General features: G+C 42.6%; 1 protein-coding gene across 6 annotated transcripts; it reads left to right on the forward strand.

Annotated features, from left to right (window-relative positions):
- Nucleotides 1-27,043, forward strand: phldb1a (pleckstrin homology-like domain, family B, member 1a). Of its 6 annotated transcripts, none has more exons than XM_068600610.1 (24): nt 1-251; nt 4,719-4,811; nt 5,164-5,287; nt 6,240-6,410; nt 8,008-8,133; nt 9,459-10,519; nt 13,515-13,751; nt 13,835-13,966; nt 14,186-14,323; nt 15,996-16,151; nt 16,256-16,366; nt 16,483-16,572; nt 16,706-16,831; nt 17,259-17,378; nt 17,660-17,818; nt 18,015-18,266; nt 18,843-18,935; nt 19,023-19,101; nt 19,656-19,800; nt 20,131-20,221; nt 21,338-21,484; nt 22,165-22,384; nt 25,451-25,536; nt 26,108-27,043. In XM_068600610.1, exons 2-24 carry the CDS (start codon nt 4,758-4,760, stop codon nt 26,246-26,248), a joined length of 4,059 nt encoding a protein of 1,352 aa, XP_068456711.1. In that variant the 5' UTR covers nt 1-251; nt 4,719-4,757; the 3' UTR covers nt 26,249-27,043. The 6 variants fall into 6 exon arrangements, with proteins under 6 accessions (XP_068456711.1, XP_068456710.1, XP_068456712.1 ...); XM_068600609.1 differs by lacking the exon at nt 1-251 and adding an exon at nt 2,678-2,828; XM_068600611.1 differs by lacking the exon at nt 1-251 and adding an exon at nt 2,678-2,828 and having other exon boundaries at nt 18,015-18,155.
- The last annotated feature ends 853 nt before the right edge of the window (nt 27,044-27,896 follow it).

The raw sequence follows: 27,896 nt of genomic DNA on the forward strand, positions 1-27,896 counted from the left end.
TACTTTCATTATCATCTTTGTTGTCTTTTTTAACAGTACAGAGCAACCAGAGCAGGTGGAAGTCATCTGATTTCACAAAGAGAGTGGGTTTTAGGGCCCAACCCAGCTTTCTCTGTGAATGGACACTTTTTTGTGCGTGTGTGTGAGATCCGGCTGCCTTTGGGGCTCAGGCATCCAGTAATATACTTTGGTGGAATTACAGGCCGATGAAGTATTTCCCCTTCAGGAGTTTGAGGTGCAGAAGTGCCTGAGTGAGTATATTCTCTTCTCAACTTTAAGTGCCGAAAACCTTCTAATGAGACACATTTCTGCATTTACTTTCTGATTACAACTTGTTTGCATGTAGATATGTACTTTACTATTCTTTTGTACATTGTCTTGGTGAGCTGACAAATATATAATATATCAGTTTGATAGGAGACCCTAAGGAAAAGTTTTGGGAACATCAGTGTATGTATGTATATGTATATGTATATGTATGTATGTATGTATGTATGTATGTATGTATGTATGTATGTATGTTATATATATATATGTATGTATGTGTATATATATATATATATATGTATGTATGTATGTATGTATATATATATATATATATATATATATATATATATATATATATATATATATATATATATATATATAACATCGTGCCTTATTATAGTAGCACTTGGCACATGATGTGAGTTGGTACTTTCTGTGTTTTGTGGTGATTGTTGCAAAATATTTGGATGTGATCGGGAGATTCAAATGGCATTCATGTGGATACATATTTAATATTTGGCTGCAAATCAGGACATCATTTTTTTCTCTATGTCCCATTGTCCTGCTACTATATCTGGTTCTTTGCTGTAGATGAGGTTGATCGGTATACACAACACTACAACCCATCAGTCTTTTATTACATGAAACATGGTGAGTCTCACATGCAGCATGCCACAACTAGCTCCACCACTTAAATGGTTAACTCCATCTTAAAGTTAGGGCAAAGCTCATGTTTTGGCCTGTCAATCTTTTGTGCACTGCTGAGAGGAAGGCAAAGAATTCCTTGTAATCTAAATTAATGCGAGAAGGAAAGTGAAAGGTGTTTCTCAACAGACTTCCACACATTCTTCAGCTTCATGGATTGTGAGCTGCTTCTACAGCTTTGACTGCATCCTGCTCAAACATTTAGCACCAAGCCTCCACTTGACTCATAACCTGTTAAAATGCTGAGGCATCGCTCGTCAATACAGGCTTACAATCAAGACCATGTAGGGAAAATAGTGTTGTGTAAAGTTACGTCAGTTGGCTGTAGGAATCACAGCATTATTAGTCCATCTGGTCCAGACCTATGTGGTTAAAGTCCAATGCAAAATAAAATGAATAGGTTTAGCTGATTGAAAGAATGTGTCACCTTTTTGTTAAAACCTACAAGGAATCTCACTCCAAGAATAAATTCAGTAGTAGTTTCCCACCAACTAAAAATCTTAGAAATCACAATATTTTTTGATAATGCAACAATTCTTATATTTAAAACTTTAACGTTGTGTTAATGCATGTGCTCCAATTAATAAAAAACAATGTGGCACAACAGAATAATTGTAAAATTTCCATAATTATAAGCCTTTGACTAAGACTAGATATTGGTGTGGACACTCAATTTCATATCATTTCACTGTAGAGTCTAATCTAGAAATCACTATTTAAAAGGACTTTGAGCAACTTTTCACCCCCTCTGTAACTTCCACATCATCACTGACAACATCAACCTTCTCTGCAGACTTCAAGTCCATCTGGTTACTTAGCTGCCTCTGTTTGTTTGTTTTTTTATTTTCCTCAGTGACTCATCATCTGCTTCATTTCCTCCAGCTCCTCTCTGGCCCCTGAACATGGGAAAAGCCTTGAGAGATCAATAGTGGAGTCTTTCTCCCACTCTCTCTCTCTCTCTCTCTCTCTCTCTCTCTCTCTCTCTCTCTCTCTCTCTCTCTCTCTCTCTCTCTCTGTGTGTCTGCGTGGGCCAAATCGTTCCTGTGGGACGCCTGAAGAGATGGCTCGCATGGGTTTGCTCACTTCCTGTGGAACATACACTTCTCTATCTCATCCTCATTGATGTATCAAGCTCAGTGGACACATTATAATCCACCGTGCTTAGTCATATTATCAGAAACTTAAGTAACCTAAGTTATTCAACAGGTTTCCAGTGTGGAAATACACAATGTGTGTCGCACCAATGGTACAGAGCAGGAAGCCGGAGGACACAAGGTCTTTTAAATCTCCTCATCCTACACCAAGTTGTATTTCCTCCCTGGTTTAGACTCTTAACACCTGCTTTACTAGTCGACACAGCTCAGGAGACTCACTGCAGCGAAGGGGTTTGGTCTGCAGCCTCCTCCTCTGATCATCTGGTGCGGTCCAGCTGATCTTTCAATCAATGGAAATCTTGTAGGAGTGAATACATCTCGGGGACTCTCTGAGGCGGTTCTGAACTTTGACACCAATGCCTCTCTTAATATAGAGCTTATTTTCTTTACTCATTGGGCTTTTCTGCCAAAAAAAAGAAAAGAGAAAGGAAGTTCATAAAAAAAAGGAAAAAAAAGTACTTCAGTGAGACGTAATGGCACATTGTAGAGGGCAGTGCCGATGCCGGGTTCCCCTTCTGTAACTCTGCTCTCAGAGAGGAGAAGGGGTTGGGAGGAGGGAAATAGCAGAGGAACTCAGTGAGGGAATGGAGAAAGCTAGGAGCAAGACATAAACAATAATGTGGACACTGCTCTACGGATAAATACACTTCAGACAGACTCATGGACCTAGCTGTTGCCTGGACTCTGTAGAGTAGAGTAATGGTAAGAGCTGCATGCCTTGAAAGTAAGCATTGAAGTAAGTAAACTGTTGACTGTGTTTGTAACTTGTGCTCTGCCTTTTTTTTTTTTCATTCAGCCTTTATAAAATGACACTCTATATCATTTTATTCATTATATTTAATGTCAATTTTGTCAGTGTTCGCTCTGGGCAGAAATCATTTCTCTTTAAAAGTAGCAGCCCAGACCGTGTGGCTGGCGGTGTCTATTTTCAGAAGCTCATGGCAACTCCGAAGGGCATAACTGCTCCCATAATCACTGGTTACAGTGGAAGGCCCTGCATTTGCAAGCACTAAAACTATTCTCTGGCCTGGGTGTGTACGTTCAATCTCTGAGGCTTGTGGGAGCGGGAGCACATGTGTGCATGTGTGTGTGTGTGTGTGTGTGTGTGTGTGTGTGTGTGTGTGTGTGTGTGTGTGTGTGTGTGTATATGTGTGTGTGTGTGAGTGAGTGAGTCAGACAGACAGAGAGACATTACCCTGCCCACTGTCCTGTCCTGTGTCTGACTGCGTGGCTCAAAGAGGGCTAGTGTTGACAGCCAGTGGGCTGACAGCAGAGGCGTGAGGGCTCCAGTGTCAGTGGTGAACAGAGGGGACGCTCTGTTCTCCGTGCCACTGGGTCCTCTGAGACCCGCACACTGGACGTGATTGTCAGATATGTGTGGTTTCATGCGGCGGCTTCGTCTATAGTGACATCAGACAATGATAGAACACCCTGTTGTCTCAGCCGGGGCTAATGTGGGAGCAAAGCAGCTGTGGATGGTTTTTGGCTATTTTTTTCTCTCCAATAATTTGACTTGGACGGTGATGTCAGCATGGAGCGACAAAGAGCCCAAGCATTTGTCTTTGGTGCAACAATCATGTGTTGGTGTGCGAACAGGCTGATGTGGTCACTTCCTGACCGACAGACAGGTGGGAAATCAAAAGGAAAAGATGAATTAATGAGAAACACAGATTATTGAATGGTTTCATGAGCATGATGTGAATCATATGCTATTACTTAACCCAGTTGAAGAGATTTTTTCACACAGTCATACATCACCAAATACAGGAATATCTTTCGGAAAGACGGTGTTCATTCTTCCAGAAGAGCTTCAGAAACTTCAGCTTCAGAAGGATCATTAGAGCAAAGGGATGGTAGCAACAACAGATGCTAAACAGCAGGTAGTTGTGTCTCACTCAGTTGGTCTTGGAATGCTGAGCTGATACTAAATCGTTGCCAGGGCACGCAACCCATGTGGGTGATAGTGAGAGACACAGATACCAGCTTTTAGTAGAAAAACATGGTGAGTCATCTGGGCCGCGTATGTGTCTGTGTGTGATTGTTTGAGGTCCGTCTGGTCCCGTTTCCCTCTCGTCTGATGTGAGCCGTGATGTGCAGACAGCTGGATCTAATCTGCAGCGTCTGTCTGCAAACATGGAGCTTGTGTGTTTGTGTGTCTGTGTTTGTGTTTGTAAGACGTGTAAGTGAGTCACAGTGACTCATCGTGGGCAGAGTGAGCGGTGATCGGACCCCTCATGTGTGAGGGACCTGCAGAACTCATTCATACCTTGTGCTCCATTTTAAAAGTACAATTGTGATGTTACTTCCATAATAGCAGGCTGTTGTCAAATGTGGAAAACCAGCAATCTCTCTTAAATTGAGGCATAACTGTTCTTGATGGATCATTTTGTCTGGTGAAACAATTACTGAGTATAATGGTTTAGTCACATGGGCTTATAAGTGGGGCAGGAGGTTGCTAAGGAAAGCACTGTTCCCATTGTGGTACAACTGTAGTAGCAGCATTCCCAGAGCTCCCATTCATGCTCCTCTCTCTCTCTCTCTCTCTCTCTCTCTCTCTCTCTCTCTCTCTCTCTCTCTCTCTCTCTGCTTCAGGATCTTCATGTGTCAGATAAGTCTGACAGTCCAGACGAGATGGAACGCAGGAACAAAGTTGAACATGGGAGACGGACGCATCAGGTCTTACAGGTGAGCCGTTTACCAGGATTTAAGAGCGATACAACTAATGAGCTAAATCCTGAGAGACAGACTTTATTTATGACTAATATATATATATATATATATATATATATATATATATATATATATATATATATATATATATATATATATATATATATATATATATATATATATATAACATGTAAAGACATGGCCATCTGTATGCACTGTCTCTCTGATATGGCTTTGTTGTTGTAATCCTCTTTATTTCTAACAAGTAAGTCTGACTTTTAATGAAACAATCTCTTTAAATTACAATGATACATTTTCATATATATGATCATATAATTATCTTTTTTTCTTGGTTTTGTTTTGACAGAGCACTCCTTTAGACCTGTTTGAGACAGGCAAGTCCCTGAAAGTTCAGGCAGAGCGCCCCCACCTGGTTAGTTTGGGGAGTGGACGCTTGAGCACAGCCATCACCTTGCTACCTCTACTGGAAGGTGAACCCTGTGTGTGTGTGTGTGAGTGTGTGAGTGAGTGAGTGTGATTTGGAGTGTATGTTTGTGCGTTGTTGGAATGGGAGGACATTAAACACTCGTTATTATTTTATATCGTGATGTCCTGCTGAATAGGACATTAGAAACCTCACTGACGTTGATGAACCCATTGAAAACGACATGGCACATCTCAAGGGGTTTCTTCCTATTTAAGAATTTCCATAATAATTGAGAGCTTGTTAAACTGCCGAGTTATGCTGCACCATTACCTTGTTAACGTGGCTAAGTAGGAGGAGCTAATCATATCAGGTAACATCTTTTTAACCCACATGGTAATCTGCAGTCTGTAAAGCCCAGACTGACACGCTCTGTAATCTATGTTATTGTTTGCATCTCCACAAGCATGCTATTTAAAATAAGTCTGTTTTTTAATAAGTAGGCAGCACCTTACCTTCTGGACATCTTGTTACAGCACCAAAGTTGCAATTACACCCGTGTCTGGGATTTTCTTGCAGCACGGCGCCTCGACACCACAGAGGAAGAGAGAGAGAGAGAAGAGTTATTGACTTCATAACCCCAGAGATATTTTGTATTTGTCCTTCATCAGCAATCACTTAAAAATAAATAGTGCAACAGTTAAATCTCCTGCACTCAAACAGCAAAATATAAATACAACTGATGGTCAAACTACTACGAGGTACACAGGAAATAGTTGATGGGTGTATTAATTTCCTTTAACAAGATTCCTTTCATCTGCCGGGCTCAGCACACCTCTTGAAACTAACACCTGTTTTCCAACATTCAATCACGGGTTGACTCCATTTGTGACCGTGACCCCTGAAATGACACCCGTACTCCGAACTGAACCCAGGAATAATTCAGAGAAGTCTCCACAGGTCCACATGGGAGCTCCTGTAACCGACGCTGAGAAAATCAACGTTTACTCTTGTTGCAGGGAGAACCACGCTGGGCAGTGGAGGGACAGATATCCCCCTGCAGGGCCCCGGCATCGCAGCTCAGCACTGCTACATTGAAAACCAAGCAGACAGCATCACCTTGTACCCATGTGGAAACCAGTGCTCTGCAGATGGCCTTCCCATCACCAAACCCTTTCGCCTGACACAAGGTAGCTCTGTCACAGCCTGAAGTGATGATTGTTGGTGTTAAAGCTGTTTCTTTTTGCATCTTACGTCAATCCAGTTGCTTAAAAAACAAACAAGCTGATTACTAGTGATTGTGTACGACAGCAGTGTATATTATGTCTGCTATAGGCAGAGATTCAGTAGAAGTTTTTATTTGTCATGCTAGCAGTGTGGTTCTACTGAAATGCCTCACAGCCATAACATGTTGTCCTCTTGTGGATGAATTGTCATAACTTTGGTGAATCCTTCAGATTTTCATCTTGTTTTGTCATTGGGTCACTATCCAATTTGTTCACTGCTGTAGTTATTGACGAAATAATAGTAAAACTATAGATATTCCCATGAGACTGAGCTGTACTCTGTCATTGGTGCTTAATGCTAAGTTAAGATGGTCATTATAGGAGACATCACACCTGCTTCCAATCAGCATCATCGTTGAGTGATTGTTAGCGTGCCAATGTTACCATTTAGCTCAAAGTATGGGCTATAGACCTGTAATTATCTCGGAAATCACATTGATGTTCAGTCAGAGGGCTGAAATAATGATGATTAAAAGAGTAAATCCATTGCAGTACATACATTGGGTTCTGATGAGCTTTAAAAGCAAGGTGGACGATAACAATGCCCAGCTTCACATAAACAAAACAGTCTCATGTCTTTCTAGTAACATACTTGCCAATAAACTGTCCCGCCCCCTCAGTCCCCCCCTCCATGGGAACCGAGCCAGCAGCTACACCAGAATGTCATTTGAAGCCGGGCAATCAGACGGTGTGTGTGGAGGCAGCAGCTGCTGAACCAGAATACTTCAGCCTTCACGCAAAGGACTCATGACATTTTGAATAAAACAACGCAGGAATGGAGGATACTGATTAATTTCTATCACACAGAACAATATTGCAGCCATGTGGACCTTTGACTTCACTTTGAAGAATGAGATAACTATTAAACTCCCTGTGGAATATCCAGTACTTGAAACAAAATGTCAGCGTGAGACTCTCAGGGAATACATCAGGCATTCTTGAAAGCCACCGGAGAGGAAATGCAGGGGAAGGCGTTGATTTTACTTACTGGTTAATTACACGTGAGTTAAACTAGTCTGTTTATTGATGTATGGTAATAAACAAATAGACAACAATAGTAGAAATGTTAAGCTCTTTGCAACGTCTGTGCCACAGGGAGTGTTTCTTCTCTCATGCTGGATTACCACTTCCTTTATCCAATGTCAAGCTGCAGTGTTGTGAACATTTAATGTTGAAATGAATCTTACACAAAAATTGGTCTATAAGCTCACACCTCCTATTGTGTTGATTCTGTAATGCTTTTAAACAGTTTCCACATACTCGTTAATGCGTTATACTATAGCCTGTGAAAAACTGTGAATGCAGCCATTATAGACATGTTGAATTAGTTAGCCATTTAAATTGAAGGTTGAAGTTACTCATAGTTACTAAATATGAACAAAAAATTGTTAATCAGTCAGTTACATCTTTGTATAGCAGTGTATTTGCAGTGCTCTTCCTCCTTGAAGATGTGAAGTAACACATTACTGACAGCTTTCTCCCCACACGGCTCTCCTGGCAGGGTGCATGCTGTGCTTCGGTCAGTCGGTCTTTTTCCGCTTCAACCATCCAGAGGAGGCCCTGCGGATGAAGAGCTTGCTGCCAGGAGGAAGCCAAGGGCAGAGCACTGCAAGAACTCATCCTACAGGTAGGAGACCGGGCTTTCATAAATACACAACACTATCAGATTGTATAGTTCCTGTGTGTAAGTCGCACAGGTTGTGTTCATACTCATGCATGCCTTTAGTAATAATAACTAATCAGGGACCCAGAAAATACTGCATGCAGGTTGTACAGTTTCATAGTTATTCTGGGCTGAGGAAATGCCTTGGGCTAATAGATATTTAGTCATAGTTAGGTTCTTACTACCTTAGTGTACAAATGAAGAACATCCGGCTAATATTGCACCATCGTACAGCTGTTGCAGTGAAGACCTTGTAGGATGACATATTGTACATAAATAGCTGACACATTGTACATAAATAGCTGACACATTGTACATGAAGAGCTGTTAAAACTCTCCATGTTTTAAGTCTCACGTCCTCACAAATGGTTTCTGAGGCATGCAGTAATTATAATGAAGAGAAAACTATTCCAATTGTTTATGTTAACTCAGAACTGACTGACATTAAACTTACATTCTTATGTGAAACTTTTTTTTTTTTAAAAAGGAAGTTGTATTTGTTTTCTGTTACTTAGATTTAATACCATTTTTTTCGGCTCTTTTTATATCTGCGGCACAATCGGTCTTGAAGTCCAACTGCAACATTAGAATTAGAAATAGCTTGTTCAGGGCTAATTATCTTTGGCCTACATTGTGATCTAGTTCATTTAAATCTGTGGTTTTTCGCTCTAGGTGCGACCCCATTGTGACTGAGGATTGTTGTAACCTTTTATTTTACAGTTACATTCAGATGACGTCATATTGTTCTGTCCCGTTAATTGCCTTGACTGTTGCCTCGAGCAGTTGATGATATTTAGAATCCATTCTCTTCTGACCTTATTGGTTGGGCTGTCAGTGCGGTAAGAGCCACCACACCCTTCCCTGTGTGTATGGCCCACTATTTCCTGACCAGGCCCTGATTTCATCTGCTCCGAATGAGGTAGACCGCTGCAGCTTTTATATTTAGCAGCTTCAGATCCCTGTAGGATTACAACACAACTGAGGAGCGCACCATCCTGACTGGGTTTGGTTCAGACAGGAGAACTTGGTCTCAAAGAGTATCACTATTTAAAGTGGGCAACCAGGGCACTGTGTGTGTTCAGGCATGTGTATTTGTCCTCTTAAGGGCGACCCCCTTTTGACCTACACAGCCATGTCTGTGTGGTGGACGTCAGTAGGCAAAGACAACACAGGACAGATCCCTCCAACTGTGTTTGTTTATGTGTGTTTTTGCAACTGTCTTTTAGGGTGTCCTCTTTATTTATTCAACAGGAATGCTCCTTCACAAGTGTTTCTGTCTCTCTGTGCAGACTCTCAAAGTGTCCTGAACGGGAACCATCGGTCTTTTTCAAGCAACGGCGACTCAAAAATCAGCAACATAACAAAGAACCTCCAGGACTCTTTGGTGTTGAAGGCTGGATCCGGTAAACAACCCTTTCCTCAGCCCTCTCACCCAAGCATGCTCAATGGGAGAAACGGCTTCATGACCGAGGACTCCATTTATGAAAATAGCAGCTTTCTGGGTCACAACCTCGGGAACAAAACCTCTCCAGTACCAGCGCAGTCCACTCATACCAACCACACTCCTGTCCCCCATCCAAGGACCTCACTCTCTGTGGCCTCGAGCGGTACGAGTGGTGCTCAGTGGGCCCAGGAGAGCCCAAAGCTTCATAGAAGCACCAGAGCAGAGGTCACGTCAAGCCCCACACCGCCTAACAGGGGGTCAGGACAGGGCCCACTGAAATTTTCAACAGCTCCATCCAGCCCTCGAGTAAGAGGTCCTTCCCTACAGAAGAGATCCCCAAGTCCAATGCGAGATCAGCACCTCTCTCATGGTGAAGTTCCTCAACGGCTCAGGACTCCAGAGCCGATTGGGTCCACTAGCCTGAGAGAGCTTCCTCCCCTCAGCCCTTACATGTCCCGCAGAGCAACTCCAGGATCGCAGGACTCTGCTTCCTCCCTCGCCTCACAGGGCTTCACTGTTAAAGGCATCCCAGAGGGATCCCAGGGCCACCTCAAACTTACAACTACTTCAAAAGAAGAATCCTTGAGGGCAATGTATGCCCAGGGTCCATCACCACGCTCTGGCCTGGAGAAGGAATCTGGAGGCAGGCAGTTAAGGTCTGGATCAGGAAGTGCCATCATGTCTGGCCTGGGTTCTCTGTCTGGTTCATCTCCTCTTTCTAGCCCTCGTAGCAAAAGAAATACTTCCATGACAGGATCCTCCAGCAAAGAACAGAGTCTTGTGAAACCCTATACCCGCGAACGCAAAAACAGCATCTCCGAGATCAGTGACAATGAGGACGAGTTGCTGGAATACCACCGCCGGCAGAGAGAGGAGAGGCTGCGAGAGCAGGAAATGGAGAAACTGGTAAGTTATCAGCACTTTGGATATGACTTCACAGCAGATATGACATAATAAGATTAACAATAATTGAGCCCCAATCTGGATGCTGATGTGCACTTTGCTCAGGAAGTCTTAAAGAAAACATTTGCTGCTCTGGTTTGTTCTTGTTTATTCTACATCCTGTGAACCGGCAGAAATTGTATATACTTAAAATCTTTATTAGGTGAAAATCCCTTAAAACAAGATGACAGGTAGAGCCACAGCTGTATCCGGATGTGAAAACTGTTTGCAAAAAACATATTTTTAAAAAGAAATATTAAACATCACATACAGCACAGAGCATCAAACACAAGCAACAGTCAAGTGAAGGTGCTGGGACCGCTGGCATGGCAGACACCATGTCTGCATTCAAATATCTTTTCTAAATCCTCTGGCATACATCCACTAGCTCATCTCCCCAGAGCATTACTGGCACCGTCCCACCATGTGGCCCGAGTAACACGGGGTGAACATTCCTCTCCCAGTCTTCAGGTCCAGAGCGGAGGACGAGGCTGCATATGGCTCAAAACTATATTTATCAAAAGGAAGAGTGGCTTTTACTTTCAAAGCTGTTGTGCACGACTGAAGGCCCTTTCTTAATTTGTACCCACACTAGATCATAGACTGCATACTTGTTATCCATCCTGAGTCCACACCCGGCGGTCCCCCACCCCACCATTCTTCAGCCCCCTCCCAGTCTACTTCTGACAGCTGAAGGGACCATAGGGAGAGGAGGGGGTGGAGGTTCCCGCCCCTTTATGTCCACAGACTATTTCAGGAAGGAACCAAAAGGTTCCTGGTAACAAATAAGAGAGTTACCGACAACATGCATCAGAGTTGTACTGATAGCTAGGGTTGGACTGCTGTGGATACACTATGGTCTGTGTTTGTGTCGAGTCATCCAGGAAAGATCATTTAAGATATCCCCTCTAATACATACATGGATAAAGAGCTAATATTTCTTGGCCCAAGACAGTGAATAGTTTTTTTGCTTGGGATCCATATTTGAAATTTCTTCCCAGCTGTGATATTTTGTTGCATTAGTAAATCATACAACTATTGAGCTGCAATTTTAGATTTGTTCACTGTTGGCTGAAGTTTCAGTGATTTTCGGCTATGTTGTGTACTATGCTAATTCTCCTAGATGTGATGTTAGCGTCATAGTTAGCTTATCTAGACATGAGAGTGTAGTATCCATCTTCTCATCTAACCCACTGAAAGAAAGCGAATAAATCTATTTCCTAAACTGTCGCTTAAAATAAAAGTACTTTCAGGGGGCCCTGCATTATCACCTCTCTGTGTCCGGCTATTTATGTTGCAGTTGTGTTTACATGGATTGTTTTGCGATATAACATGCATTCAATGACTAAACCAGCTGATGTAATGAATTAAGTGTTGGGTCCCTGACTTAATCGTGCTTTGTTTGGTATCGCAGCCTTAAAAGAAGCACACCAAACAAATCAACTGGACCTACAGATGAGAGAGACAGAGAGGATTTTCTCACAATGCCCTACATTTGGCCCACTGCTCTCTTGGCACAGTTGGCACAGCCATGCAGGATTTTTTTTTTTTTATCTCACTTTACTGAACCTAACCTACATACATGGATATTGTTGCACTTCAACAGAAAAAAGCCTACGCGGCTGTTTATCTCTCAGCAAACGTAAAGGGCATAGCTCGAGAGGAAGCGATGTGATTGAAAAGTTAATTTTAGCATCAATTCCACGGAGAGGAGGCCAAACTGTGGGTTTGCAACAACATGTTTCTATTTTTTAGGTGGTTCTGGTTGATGAACAAGATTTCTATAGTAATACATTAATACAAAATATTTAAATTTCAATAAACAGCAACAATTCAGTAATGAGGCAAATGTGTTTATATCAGTGCTACACTTTTTGGGGGCATTTTGGAAAATGTTCCCTTTCTTGTGTTTGTAACAAAATCAGCTAGATATAACATAACAGAAAACATGATAACATGTTAGTTAGTAGCTTTAGAGGTGCTTGTTGGCAGATTAATTTAACCTTCAGATGGAGCCAAACTAGCAGTTCCCCATGTTTCCAGTCTTTGAGCTGAGCTAACCTAAACTAACTGTCAATTGGCTGTAGCTTAATTAAATTGAACAGATATATATAAGGGTTGTATGGACCACCTCATTTAACGCTCTGCAAGAAAGCGAATTAGCATATTTCTTTAAATGTTTAACTTTTGCTTCAATTAATAATGCAACTGTCAAATCTACATATTTGGTTCATTGTTGCTTTATATTTCTATTCTTACGTCCATTTTTTCTCCTCTGAAATCCAAAGACAGGAAACGAACCAGGCAAACAGCATAAACTACTTTCTAAGCTGTAAATCTTGCTGTTGAAGTCAATGTCTGTGTCAGAGTTCATGTGGTTATTTCAACAGCTTGAATAATTTAAATACCAGACAAAAGCATTCGGGTAGTTATGGACACACCAACACACACATCAGGCACAATTCCCAGTCGTAAAAGATTCCTAATTATTACTTGACCAATCTGCACATGTATTCTGGTCGATCAAAGCAAAGCTCTCATTGTTTGAAGGGATGGAGGACAGCAGACTGGCCACAAGCGAGATACATGTGGCATCGCAAATACAAAACATGATGAAGAGACAAAAAAGAGCCACGTCGAAAGCATCTCTGATTGAAGTCAAGAACAAACGACAACTGGTGTAGTGAAACCAAAACTCGCCAGCATTTTACATGGATGCTTCTTGCCCGATTCTGTCATCAACAACTTTGGCTCTGACAGGTTTTACTCGGAGCTCCCTCCTGAGAGACAAACTACATCAGCTTCGGCCCTCCTGCTATCAGGTTACAGTCGTCCCGTGCCAGTGGCTGAGGGACAGCTGCCTAAATGGGACAATGTCACACAAGGACACTTGCAGCTTATCTGCAACACGATCTATAATGTAGGACAGGCCCACTTACGTCTTGCATCTCTTCTGTAGGAGCGACAGAGGCTGGAGACCATCCTCAATCTGTGTGCAGACTATAATCACGACGACAGTGCTGCAGAGCTGGCTGAGGTGATGAGGAGTGGGCTGCTGGGGGGCGCTAGAGGAACCTGCTCGAACACAGCGGTGGGGATGTCCCATCAGGGAGTAGACAAACCCCAGAGGCTGAGAGAGAACGATGAGGACACCCAGAGAGAGGAGTCCAGCAGCACAGAGAGCACACACCAAGAGGTAACAAACACATTCATGAAGGCGTGCATCACATTACGTCTGAATAGGAATCCTAACACAAAGTTGTATATATGTTCCCTCAGTGTGAAGAGCTGTTCGCCGGTCAGGAGCAGGTCTACCTGGAGGAAGAGAGGAGCAGGATCTTGTCCAGGGTTGATGACTTGAAGCACAGAGTCAGTGAATTGGAGCTGCAGCTACAAGAGACCAAACAGGAGGTCAAAACACACATACGCACACACACACACACACACACACACACACACACACACACACACACACACACACACACACACACACACACACACACACACATCTTTACCTTGTATGCTCTTCAAACAAACCTTTAAGTAAGCCGAGTGGAGGCTGTTTCCTCTTGAAGGATTTAGTGAGCGTGACAGGTGGTGTGCAGATTCTGACTCCATGTTGGTCTCCAGGTGGAGATGGAGCAGGCCCTGCTGCAGGCAGAGAGGCTGGCAGAGCAGGAGCAGGTGGAGGATGAAAATGAAATCCTCGCTCAGCTGCAGCTCAAACTCAGCCAGCTAGACAAGGCCACCCAGAGAGAGAAGGACAAGGTGGGCACCCAGGGAAAAAACAAAACAGGAAATGCTGTCGGTTTGCTTACGGCCACTGGTCTTCTAAGTACAGTTTGCACGTGAATGTTCCTGAACATCTGCGTTTGACTGTATAAAAACTCACTCCTTCCCGAATTTGCAAACAGTCTATATCTTTTCCTCCGATCTCAACTGACATGCACTGCTTATTCATTAGCTGCGTGTCCTAAAACACATAGCACAAACTGTCTTCTCTTTGAAGTGTCCAACAGCTGTAAAAGCTTTCTAAAGACACAAAACAACAGTGGACATTTATGGATGTGGCCAACACTAAAATGTTGATTCAGATGTGCATGTAACTTTTCATGGTTCTCCCATTGTAACATTGTGTGGATCATGACGACTTCTCAACACACCTTTCAACCTAACCTCTGCTTCAACCCTCTAATACTTTAACTGCTCCGGCTTGGCTGCATGGATTTGAGTTATCTGTGATTTTTTTTTTTGTTTCTTCCTGAGATGGTGTGTGTGTGTGTGTGTGTGTGTGTGTGTGTGTGTGTGTGTGTGTGTGTGTGTGTGTCTGTGGACCCAATCGTGTGGATGTGTGTGTTTCTATGTGTTTTTAGGGCAGGGCTAATGTGTCGGCTGAGCGGAAGGCCCTGGAAAAGCAGAGGAATGAGTACAATGAGCTGAAGAGGCAGTTTGATAAGTGCCCCTTGTCTCTAAGGGAACAGTTACAGGAGCAGCTCAGCAGGGTCAGTGTTCTCACGCAGCCCACTGGCTGGCAACAGTGAGTTATGATATACCAAATACCACAGTTGTGTATGATCTGCACAGAAACGGCCGCAGACATATCGCTGACTCTGTTTTGAAGCACTCAGAGCCACTCATGTATGCAGACTGTGCATTTCCTCTTTTTCTGCTGTTGCCCCCTCATTATCTAAACATATAAGGTTATAAGTGTAAGTAAACACTAAGCAATGCTTTTGCTATTCCAGCAGCACTTTTAGACTTGTTGCTTAATCTCTGCTGTTCCCTTATTCTGGATGCTTGAAATGTCAAATGCAATTAGTAATAATCAATAATGTCATTAACAGCTCTGCTCTGAAAGTTTGCATGGCTTTTACCATGACTGATTCAATTCACATACGCACACTTAATGATTAAAGGCAGATTCATGTCAGATTTAATGGTCTAACATTTTGGCTCCTTCATTGTGGACATTAATGGACAGGGCTGGTATTTTGTATACATTTCTCATTGTGAACAAATCCCATGAAAACACCAAAACCAAGAATGTGTTAGTCCATCCCTCAATAATTTTGACCTCTCCAGCGTAAAGAAACCATCAGTTTCAATCTTCAACAATTGACTGCTGTAGTATTTTAGCAAAACATTACTCAAAAAGGAGTAAACTGCTTTCAAATGGGACTATTTTCAACCGTGCATGAATACGTACATACTTGTGGGTATTGGAGCATCAGTGTCTATGCTCATCATAGGGAAAGCAATACGATACGGTGTATCAAGGTTTGGATACACACACAATATTAGTTCATCATTGATGGTTTTGGTCTTTTATGGGATTTTTTAAACAATAAGAAACATAGCAGATATTGCAAGTCTTATAATTTCATACCTCGGTGTGACATCAAACTGTGAATAAACTGCATGCATGTCTGTACGTGGGCAGGGAGCTGAAGCTCTGGAGTCTGGGACCAAGCAGTTTGAGGAGCTGGAGTTCTGCCAGCTGGAGGAGGAGAGCAGCCTGGAGGAGAAGAAGGAGACTCAAAGCTCGCAGCTTCACCAGGAGCGAGCCGAGTATCACTGCAGCGTGGCCAAGAGGAAGGTGTGGATATCATTTCTAGCAAAAAAAAAATATGATTTTGTTTGTAAAATCTGATCGCCAACCTGAAATGATATGTCTGTGTGATATCCCGGTTTGATTTGCAGGAGAAGATGACCGCTATGGATGCACAGGTGAAGCAGCTGGGGTTCCAGGCGGCTCATGACTGTGAGAGGATGACGAAAGACAAGACGGTGACTCTGCAGCTGCTCCACAAGGTGAGCCTTTCACCGTTAATAACCATATCCGACAGTATAGGCGTGTATTTAATTCAGAAGAGCGATGCATGGCAAGCTGTGAAAGCGCATATGTCCATGCTGGTTTTGCATTTTAGGAGCAAGACAGGTTGAGTGCCCTGGAGAAGAGGTACCACATCTTGACAGGAGGGAGAAACTTTCCAAAGCCCAACAGCAGCATGAAAGAGGTGAGCGGGAGCATGTGAGACGTGATCTCACCAGCAGCTGTGGTCACTAAGCCAGAGGAGGAGTATAACAACAACAACGCACACTTCCTTCCGAGGGGATTTTGTTTTAACTTAAATTAACTTTTTAAAACAGGGATTTCTACACATCAGCGAGCCTGACCTTGTTCATGTGGACGGTCCTCCTCATAGCCCCTGTCCCTCCTCTGCCTCCTCCTCTCACATGCCCTCCCCTGAACTTTATCCTGTTAGGCTACAAGAGGTAAACCTCGACAAAATCATCTTCGTAACAACACCTAACAAATGGCCAATAAATGCCTGTGCTGCCGTTCCTACGATAGAAAAAAACAGCATGTGGTGTGTTAGTGAATACTCATAAACAACAGCAAGCTTGCAGGTTGTTTGTTGTTGGGTCGAGTTCCTGCCATTCTCTATATATTATGTTTGTTTGAGTTTTCTCCATTCTCCAACTCGTAGGGTTACATGATCTAGAATTAAAGCAGTAGAGGATGCAAAAAAAACCAAACTTTTGGACAATTAAACTGTAATGTGACTCCCATCCATGTCAATTCCAAAGGTCGAGACCAAGGGAGTTGTAATGCCCACGTGTTTGCTTTGCATGACTTTTCTAAGTGTCGATTATTGCCGTCTGCACCCTTCTTATCCCTGTGTTTTGGCTGTCGCTGCAGGAGTACCTCAGGCTCTCTGATGTCTATAGGATGTATGGAAATGCTTCTATGCAGCCTCACTCTTCCTCCCCTGCTGCTCTCCACTGCCTCTCCTTCGCTGTAGGTCCGGCTCCATGTGAGGTAGACACCCCACCTGCTTCCTGCTACACTCTCTGTTCCTCTGACTGAATACTAAATGCTAAACCCGCCTACCCACATTTACAATATCTCAAATCATCTTCTATAAAGATTTGTCTTCTTAATGTTTGTTTCCACTTTCTCCTCTCTCCCTGTTCTGTAAATGTATGTGTGTGTGTCTGCATTGACTGATCGTGTGCGTGTGTGTGTGTGTGTGTGTGTGTGTGTGTGTGTGTGTGTGTGTGTGTGTGTGTGTGTGTGTGTGTGTGTGTGTGTGTGTGAAGGAGTACATAACAGTCAGTCAGTTAAGCCAGATCTTCGGGATGCAGAGAGTTGATCCCTCTTCCTCTTCCTCTATTCCATCATTCCAACTTGCCTCCTCTGAATCCACCTTCTCGTGCCACTCAGCTGCATGTGGTCCTTCCTCCTTTCTCTCTGCACAGGTTTGTTATTCTCTCGTCACTGGCTTTTAAAAACTGACGGCACCATTCAGTTTCTCCAACATTACAGCCGTCCACTGAACAATTACTATTGCTTCGAGGACTTTTTGGCGCGTATCTTTCCTACCTGCTTGTTGCTTCTGTCACTGATGCTGGAGCTGCTCTCCTCTCTTTGGCTGGATGTTTTTCATCACCTCAGAGCCAGCCCGAGCTGAGCGGGAATGCAATGCCCCCTATTAACCTCGAGCGCTGGTACCAGGACATCATGGCTGCTGGAGAGCCTCAGTCATGTCCTCCACCACTGCCTGCTAAGTCTTTTTCCACACGCAGACACAGTCAGGTAAATGATCCACTCTGTCTCGCACTATCAGCAGGCCAACACATTGCACTGCCAACACACTGTCTTGAACCCCTGAATCCAGATCTTCACACGCGCCACGCAACTTTCCATGTTAGTATGACTTGGACGCCCTCTAGTGGATGAAACGAGACAGGGCAATATTTCTTGAGTTTCAGGAACTTTGCTTCGATTTGTCAATGACAGATGCTAATATTGGTCTTATCATCAGTTGAGTTTCTTATCCTGTAAGCATTGAATAAAGCAAGTAAAACTTGCAAGGACAACTTTCTGTAAAAAAAAAAGAAACATTGCAAGCTGGAACAGGAAGTCTTATTAACATGAAGCGGAGTGCTTCATGTAGACATTCATTTCAATGTTAGGCTGAACTGAAGATGTGAGAAACATTAAAAAAAGACATTATAAATGTAGTGGGGGTAAGAAATAGCAGAACATTAAAATACTTGTGTAAAGTATAAGTACCTCAAAATTAAGTACAGCACTTGAGTAAATATATGTATACAGCCCAGATGTCAGTGAAAAGAAAAAAAAACAACCACAAACTAAAAATCTTCCACATCAGGACAAAAAAAAAAATAGAATAGGTGAGGATTTTTTTTGGGAGCAAAAGCCCACCAACTTCCTCTTGAAATGTGAATAAACGATGACCAGACCTCGTTCCTCTCTCAGCTACTGAAGTCCAAATCAGATGGTGAGGTTGCACAGGCGGCGTCCTGCACCCTGCCGCACCCTTCTGCTCACGAGAAGAGCGCATCCACCAGGGTGAGCACACCAGTTTGATGAACATGTAAATCATAAAACAAATCTTCTATGTCGTTGCACACGTGATCCACTCAATGTGTCTTTCAGGGGTTACAGTTAATGCTGAGGGAGATGTCACAGACACTCGACGTGGACTCCAGGAGAAGGTTGGCCCTGCAGAGCAAAGGTACGTCTCTTCTCTTTAGCACGGTGGTTCTCAAATGGGGGTACGTGAGATTTGTAAAAAAAAAAAAAATTTAAAAAAAGTATTTCAAATTAGCATCCATTCAAAAATCCTTTAAAAATAGTTATTTAATAAAATATAAGTGTATTTTCACAAACTGAATTGTATGTATTCTACATTAAATCAGACTCAGATACCTCATTACCGTCTGTCTTACATCTTTTTTTCAACAAAAAATGATTTGCACTGGTGAGCGGCTACTGAAAAACCTACTTCACAGGGGGTTCATCACTGAAAAAGGTTGAGAACCTCTGCTTTAGCACACCAGAGGGGTTTCACCTGGCCTTCAGGACAAAACTGTGGGAATGGATGTTCCAGAGTTGAACATTACATTTCATTTAGACACTTTTACCTAAAGCGACTCACAATAAGTGCATTCAACCATGAGCACAAGAGTGCAACAAGTGCACTCCCAATCATAACCAACTGGTAGCAATGCCTCGACACTGTCAGTAGAGGGCAGTGTGAGTCTGTGACGGCTGTCTCTGCTCCCACAGACCTGTCTCCCACAGTGCATCACTCCATCCTGCATCATCGGGCGCCGCCGAGCGGCAGCCAGGCGTACGACACCCTGAGCCTGGAGAGCTCCGACAGCATGGAGACCAGCGTCTCCACCGGCAACTCCGCCTGTACCCCAGAAAGGTGAGAGACTGGGAGATGTGCAACGGGCTCTGTTTCCATGGGAACACTCCAGTCTGCCCCGTCTCCCAGGAGAAGGGTCACTGCGCTTTGTTCCCGTGACAACATGTTTTGTTACACGTGTGCTCCAGTGACTATAGCGGAGTAGCTGTTGCTATGCCAACCTCCTCAAGTTTTCAGTGTTTCGTGAAGTTCAGAATTCACAGATGTTTACGGCTCACAGAGGAAAGCTTCCTGCTTCCCCTCTGCTGTCGGTGTTTGGTTCGCTGGTTTTCCCCCAAAGTCTGGACGCAGCCATCAGACATCAGACGCTCCTTCCTCTGTGTGTTGCAGCGCCTCCGGGTTGGAGGCCCAGAGGATCGAGGAGATGGAGAAGATGCTGAAGGAGGCGCAGCAGGAGAAAGCCAGATTGATGGAGAACCGAGTGAGTGGCCGACGCCGGCGGTGCAGAGTTTTATCAGTTGTGACTGCACGCAAGCTATTCATGTTTCAAAACACGATTAGTCAATTACTCCATCAGCAGAAAATTTACCTGCAACTCTTTGGATAATCCCCAAAAATATTTGAGCCATTTTTTCAAGCAAAAACGCCAAAGATTAGAAAATTCCAGACAGTGTGAAGACGTAGTGCTTATGATGGTAAACTAACTATCTCCAAGCTTTGGACTGTTGGTCCAATAAAAGGTATAAATCTTCACAGGCTGTGGGACATCATAACGGCAATGTTTCAATATTCTTTTCACTTTTTCTAAACAAAACCATTTCCTGATTAATTATGAATGAACATTGGTGCGAGTTGCAGCGCTGGTGTTAACATGTATGTTACTGCTTCATCTCTGGCCTAATGGATGCTGTAAAGCACATATTCAAGCTGGTTCAGAGGTGAGAGAGGTTTAAAATGGACTCACACTCACCTACACTGGAAAATAAAATGTATGTTTCTGGCAAATATCAAAAACATTATTAGAAGAAATAATTTCATGGCCGCACATTTTGTTGCTGGCCTTATTTCAATGCATCCATGTGGAAAACGTATGGAAATCACATAATCAAAGTGAAAAAAAATGCAATAAACTCACAATTTGTATGAAATAATTAATTTTAATCGACACATTCCCCTGAGAGTTGATGAGCAATACCTGCGAATTATCGCAGGAGTCTCCTGTTAAATAGATAAAAAAAAAAAACACAATTTATCAAAGGGATTCACTCGGCTCAAGGTGGTGAAATGATGTTGTAAGTAGTTTGTTTACCTTTGTATTATTTCTACATGTTGAAACAAAGTAGACCTGTATGTAAGTATCTGAAAGCTGCAAAGGATCATTTTACATCAGCAAAGCTTTCCCAGACTTTAGGGATATATTTTACAAAACCCTGGATTGGGACTTGAATCCTCATGTGCCTCCTCTGACAGTCGCTCACTTTGTATTGCAATATTTGCCTACCATTTACATATTCTCCCCGACTCCCTTTTGCCCCTGTTATTTTCTCCTCTCTTCTCCCCATCTGTTTCTCTTTCTCTCCTCTCCCGACGCTCCCAGGAGAGGGAGGTGCAGGCTCGGCGGCAGATGCTGGAGGAGGAGCGGAGGAGGCGAGAGGAGGCCGAGCGGAGGCTTCAGGACGAGACGACCCACAGGCTGAGGCTGGTGGAGGAGGAGGTGAAGATGAGAGAGAAACACTTCTCCCAGGTCAGTGGAGCAGCGGGAGGAGACGGGCGGCGGGAAGAAAAGAGAGGAGGGAACTGGAGACTCGGGGAAGAGGATGAGAAGCGAGACAATAAAGAGAGGCTGGGAATAGGGGAAGATCAAAGATTGTCAGGGAAGGGAGAGGATGGAGGGGAGGGAGAGAGGAAGAACAGAGAGAAAAATAGATGGGGAGGGGGGCACAAAATACAATGTACACATAATTAAAACTTTAATCTTGGCAGAGTGTGTATAAGTAAACAAATATCCTTAAATCATTGAAAGTACAAATGCACCCAGTTCTGCAGCTCAAGAGAGCGTTTTAGTGTCTTTTAGCTCTTTGTTATGGTTCACCCTCACCGCTCAGGCAGACAGCTGTTTTCTCATATAAAGCCCTGAAAAGCCACTGTACACCACCTGCTCCGCCCCAAACAGCAGACGGACTCAATTAGCGACGAGCTGGTGAACACGGGGCAGCGTTTAGCAGCTAAAGAGAGTTGGGAGTTGGTGGAAGCCAAGAATAGAGCGTAAAGTCAAGTGAATATTGCGCTCATGTTCATCAATAGATGCGAGTGTTGCTCTGCATTAGGATTCTAACATGTGCAAAGGTTTGCTGGTGAGTTTTCTCGTCCTCTCACACCACCTGGTCATCAGCATTAAAGCCTCACAGAGCCTTTTCTTCACAGGCCCGGCCAATGACGCGCTACCTGCCGAACCGCAAGGAGGAGTTTGACTTGCGAGCCCACGTGGAGTCGTCCGGCCACAGCATAGACACCTGCCCCTTCGTCATCCTCACGGAGAAGATGTGCAAGGGCCACCTGGTGAAGATGGGCGGCAAAATCAAATCGTGGAAGAAGCGCTGGTTCGTTTTCGACCGCATCAAGAGGAACTTCTGTTATTACGGGGGTGAGGATGCCATGACGTTTCATCATGGGGCTTATTTGTTGAATTACGATATCGCCTGGGCTCTTCCGCGGGAGCTCACTTCATTCTACCGTACTTAACATCGACCACACAATGCCAGGTGTCTACGGCGCTATAGTCACCAGTCTACAGGAGCAGTAGAACACAACGCAACCTGCACCAACACCATGTTGTGTTGTGGTTGTCAGTCAAAGTAGTAGCAGCGGCCCCGTGTGCTCAACTCTCCCCTCAACACATCCCAACAACCTCGAGATCAGTCACACAATTAAAACAGTTCTAATTCAGTTAGGAAACGTAGCCACAGAGGAATGAGAGCCTATGACTACGAGGTGGGTTGCGGTTTAGAGTTGGTACGGGGAACTTTTAAAGTGAATCCGTCACGATAAAAGTACACACGGGTACCGGGCATATAGTGAAGTTCAACATTAACAAATGCTGAGGAAGAAGAAGTAGAAGAAGAAGAAGAAGAAGAAGAAGAAGAAGAAGAAGAAGAAGAAGAAGAAGAAGAAGAAGAAGAAGAAGAAGAAGAAGAAAAGAGCTCACTCAGTTTCAAAGGCAGCAGGGAACCACTAAGAAGCTCTTGAAGATGGAAAAACTGAAAAGTTATATTTGGCATTACGGTTAAAACGCTGACCAGTTGCGAGCGCACATGGTCTTCATCAGGATGGAAATAGTAAAAAACTGAACAGAAATAAAGACACATTATACATAAACAAAACATAATGACACTCATGTCTTTCAAAGTCCATTTCAAAATCAGCAAATTGAAAAAGCCCTTAAAGAGCAGCTTTGGGGCCTAAAGGTTACAGCCTCTGTTAAATACCGCCGTGTCCTCTGCACCAACAGGATCCTCACACAGTCGAGCTCAGCTAACTTGTTCAGTTCAAGTCTCCGGCCTTGTTGGCGGAAGATTAAAGCGGTCAAACCGGTTTGCTCACATAAGAGTCCCCTCGTATGTCGTATTCATGAACTCAGAACTTTATGTTGAAGAGTTGCTGCGCATCAAGCCGGGGACTGATTTATTCTGTTCAGCCGGCAGCGGTGCCGGGATTCTTCTGAGAAACATATCTTCGCTCCCTTTGCTGTGTTTTTCAATAAAACCCGACTTCTGTCCCGACCGGCGTTTATTCATTTGGAACCAAACACTAATTAAAGCTGCACTAAGTGGAATTTCCCGCCTCGTTCTTGTGTGTTAAAAGTCAGTTTGTAGTTTGCGCCTATCACACTGTCCCCTGAATTTGAAACCAGAACAGTTAGTTTTCTGAATAATTCATGAGCGTGTTTTTGAGACATTATTTTACAATCAAGTTGAAAATAGAACCCACGTATATTTTTATTACCGTGGCCCCTGTTCTCTTTGCTCCGCTCTCTCTCTCCACTCACTTGCCTAGCCTTTTCACCCCCTTACTCCTGACGAAGATGATGGTGATGATGGTGATGAAATAAGATGCAATACTTTCTCTAGATGTGTTTTTCTTGGGGAGGAGGCTAGCTCCTGGCTTGTTCGTGACTAATAAAACGAAACTCACATTTCAAAAACATTTATCTCATTACTAAGCAGATTTGACTTATAGAAACGGGAAAGCAGGAGAAAGTGTCAGACGTGTTTCAAAAGATTTCCTTTAATTGTTGCTGGATGTTTGTTTCTTAGCTGGGCGCTACAGTGTGCGCGAAAGAGACAAAAAGGCCGCTGTTTATTTGAACAAGAGTGGAATCCAGAAACTCTTTGAACCGATTATAGTTGAAGAAAATTGATCTTAGACGTGAGGAAAGTTAAATGCCTACAGTTTAGCCCCAAACTAGAGAAACCCATCAGTGCGTCCGCTGAGCTTCACCCGCACGGTTTCCCAAACTCCTCCATGTGGAGTGGCTTTAACATGCTCAGAGGTATTCTGGGAGAACAGCAATCTATACTGGACACGAGGTCTGACCTGCAGGAAGAGAAAGTGTTGATCTGATCTGATATACAAAAGAGACGCGTTTCTTTTTAAGATTTACAAAAGATCTCAAGTCGTGAACCTCGCCAGCAGGGAAAAGGCTGAAAAAAAACCACAGAGACAATCCAGAAAGTACGACTGAAGAAAACAAGTCAAATTAATGGGATGGTAAAGACTTCAGGCATCGCTTGAAATAGACTTGCACTTTTAATTAACTTTTACTGTGATACAGTGTGGCTCATACCTATTCATGGGTAATGTGATGCTGGGAAGAAGAGTTAACACCTTTCAGCGTGAAGTGTGTCTGTTCCTCCAGAGTTCCTCTGTTTTACTTACTTACTAACTTATTTCATGACATGATTTTATCTTTTGTAGAAGTTTAAAAGATGATGTTTATAAAATTATACAAATGTTCTCTTTAAAATAATGTGATTAAGTTACAATTAACAATCAGTGTAATTCTGGTTTGAGTTGTTTTCATTGAAGTCCTCGCTGATAGAAGAGGCAGAAGCAGCTCCGTCTAAATAAAGATGTTTTGCTCAAGTAGGAAATTAAAAAAAGAAAAATAGCTAATCACAGTCTGATCTTGGATAAGTTTCCTGAATGTACAACGTTTACGTTCTGCTGGTACTCGCCATTATTCTCATCACACTACTTTTGATCCATTCGGAGGGGTTTGCATTTTCTGTCAGTCTTGTTTGAAAAATAAATATATATTCTTTTTTTTTTAAATAAAAATGTCTAAATTGGTATTTTAGGCGCAAGGAAATATGGTTTATTTGGTTTCCCCAAAACATATTTTTGTTTGTTTTAGCGTAAAATGGCTTTAATAATATTAAAAAGGCTGTTTTGAGATAGAATATTGTAAAAAAAAAAAAAAATTCTTTGTGACCATCTATTGATAATGTGTGTAAAAAGTATTTGACAAAAAAGAAAGAAAAGATGTCAGTTTATTTTTTGACCAAAGACAATCATGACATGTAACCCGTCACGGCTGACTGCACTGTCTGCTGGGCTGACAGAGGTCTTGCATCAGTAAAAGGCGTAATGTAATGTAATCTAATGTAATGTAATGTAACTTAATATGTTTTTTCCCCTTTTCTCCACAAAGACAAGCACGAGACCAAGCTGAAAGGACTCATTTACTTTCAGGCGATTGAAGAGGTTTATTATGATCACCTACGCAGTGCCAACAAGGTAATCCAAACTTTGTTTTTTTTACATTTCTTATCATTCAGAACTTCATCCGCAATTTTATCATATTTTCAATAGATGTGTTTATTTTTACATGCATCAATAAACATAGTGGATTTAAATCTGAAGGGGTTGATAGATAATACTCATTTTAGAATAAAGCTGCAGGTTTGTCACTCACAACTGAGAAAATATTGTCAGACGTTTTTGAGCAGCAACTAAACGCATAATTAAAATGTCCTGCTGACAAATTTGTGTGTTGCATCATACGTCAAACATGAAAATGGGAATGTTTTTAATTGGGAGTTGTTTTTAGATGAAAAGATTCATATTAGATTTTGTTGTTTTGTCTTCTTAAAGTGAACGAGTCCGTCATCTTATTTCACATACGTGCGTTATGTTACAGGCAATGAAAAAGGTTGCAAACAGAATATCCAAACAAAATACATTTTACACTGTTCGTATATGCTGTTACACATTTTGTTTTCCTGACAAATGCCTCTGAGGAAAAAAAAATGCAACAGGTGCAGCTTGTAGCCTGAAAGGTCTCCCCTTCCTCCCCGTTATCCTCCAGAGCCCAAACCCGTCTCTGACCTTCTGTGTGAAAACCCACGACCGGCTCTACTACATGGTGGCCCCGTCCCCGGAGGCCATGAGGATCTGGATGGATGTCATAGTAACGGGCGCTGAGGGCTACACTCAGTTCATGAGCTGAGGGACCACGGGGGATCTGGAGGATGACGGGGACTAAGCGAGCGACACGGACACCTGCGAGCCAACCTGTGCTGCTACCTGCCGGAGCCGGAGCTGAAATACAAGACACACACGGCCCGTTGGGCTGTAAACGGATGGACGCTTGAAGAGATTAATAATCCGGGGCCTGATGCCGACGAGCAAATGAGGGCTTAATAATGACCATTTTGTTGAATTAATGAGTTGTATTTATCTTTCAGACACTATGAGAAGGAAAAGAAAGAAAACGTGCCAATGGATCTATGAAGGGAGCTCTCAAAGTTACCAAAACATATTGTTACTCTCATTTTGGAGTTTCAGGAGGAACACTTCTTGTTCTTATAAACTCAAACTGTTTCCAGCTTGAAGCCGATCTATGCATGCAGCGTTTTCACTCTAACGGTTGCCTTTCCCCCCCTTTTGATACATTTGTACTGAGTTGAACTTTTCTCAGAGGAAAAAATGAACTCTTCATATTTCAAAACACTAAACTGTTAACAGATGTTCGTCGCAAATATTCTAAAAATATTTAAAAAGTTATATATCTTATTCAATTAAACATTAATTGGAGCCAAATACTTTATGTAATGTTTTGTCAGATTTTTACAACGCAAATGTTAATATCACTCTATATATTGTGTTATATAATGTTTTATTCAGGCATGTAACACAACATTAATGTGTCTGTATTTCACATAAAAAGGTTAAAGAAAACCTTCTATAAGTATTTTAAAAAATGTCATAAATTATATTCCTGTAACGATATTGTAAAACTACCATGTACATGTAATAAATAAAATGATATGATGTATCGGTCTGTTTGTTTGTCTAATTAACTAGTTTGTTGCTGACAAATTAGTTAAATTGAGGACAATCCGCTACAAACCACGTCTTGCTTCCTTAATTTGTGTTTCTCGCAAAGAAGTCGTTAATTACAAGCTTTCTTTAAATAATCTCATGCGCCTTAATGAGCTGCGAGCGCTCGCATCTAAATGGGAGCGCACAATAGGTGTTCCATTTAAAACACTGCAGCTTCTCTATTTACACACCAGCAGTCAGGTGGTTTAATTAGTTAAGTGGCTCGTTAACTCCACAGATGATGAATATAACGCATGTATTTCTGGCACAGTGCAATTAATCGTTAGGCATGCCCCCTACACTCGGTCGGCCACGTATAAATAAAAAAAAACAAGAAGTGAAATTACATGCAACTTAACATGCATGATTCAACATCGAGAAATTTGAAATCATGTACAAAAAAAAGAAGGGAAAAAAAAGAAAATCTCATGGAGAAGAAAAAAGTCAAGCCTAAGTTCCTGTGTGAAAATAGATCCACGCGGTGTGTATATCTTGTGGTGCTCTCAGTCCAAATCAGTTACAGAGATGTGCATATAGATGATAATATAAGACTGCGGCTGTGTGATTCATGTATTTCGGGGAACCGCTGGAATATTTAACAGACACGCCGGCAATCACAGAAACACACCTTGCCCCCTGACAGGTACCAATTAGATTCAACACATTAAAGTTCACCGGTTCCAAGTGAAAATCATGTAACGTTTAGTGATATTTATTAAAGTGAACAGTTCACAGGTAGATTTTTCCAACAACTCAGAAACTAGAGGATTGCA

This window comes from Clinocottus analis, unplaced genomic scaffold, assembly GCF_023055335.1.
Source record: "Clinocottus analis isolate CAN_PGR_092001 unplaced genomic scaffold, fCliAna1.0.p SCAF_5, whole genome shotgun sequence".
NCBI classification, from domain to species: domain Eukaryota; kingdom Metazoa; phylum Chordata; class Actinopteri; order Perciformes; family Cottidae; genus Clinocottus; species Clinocottus analis.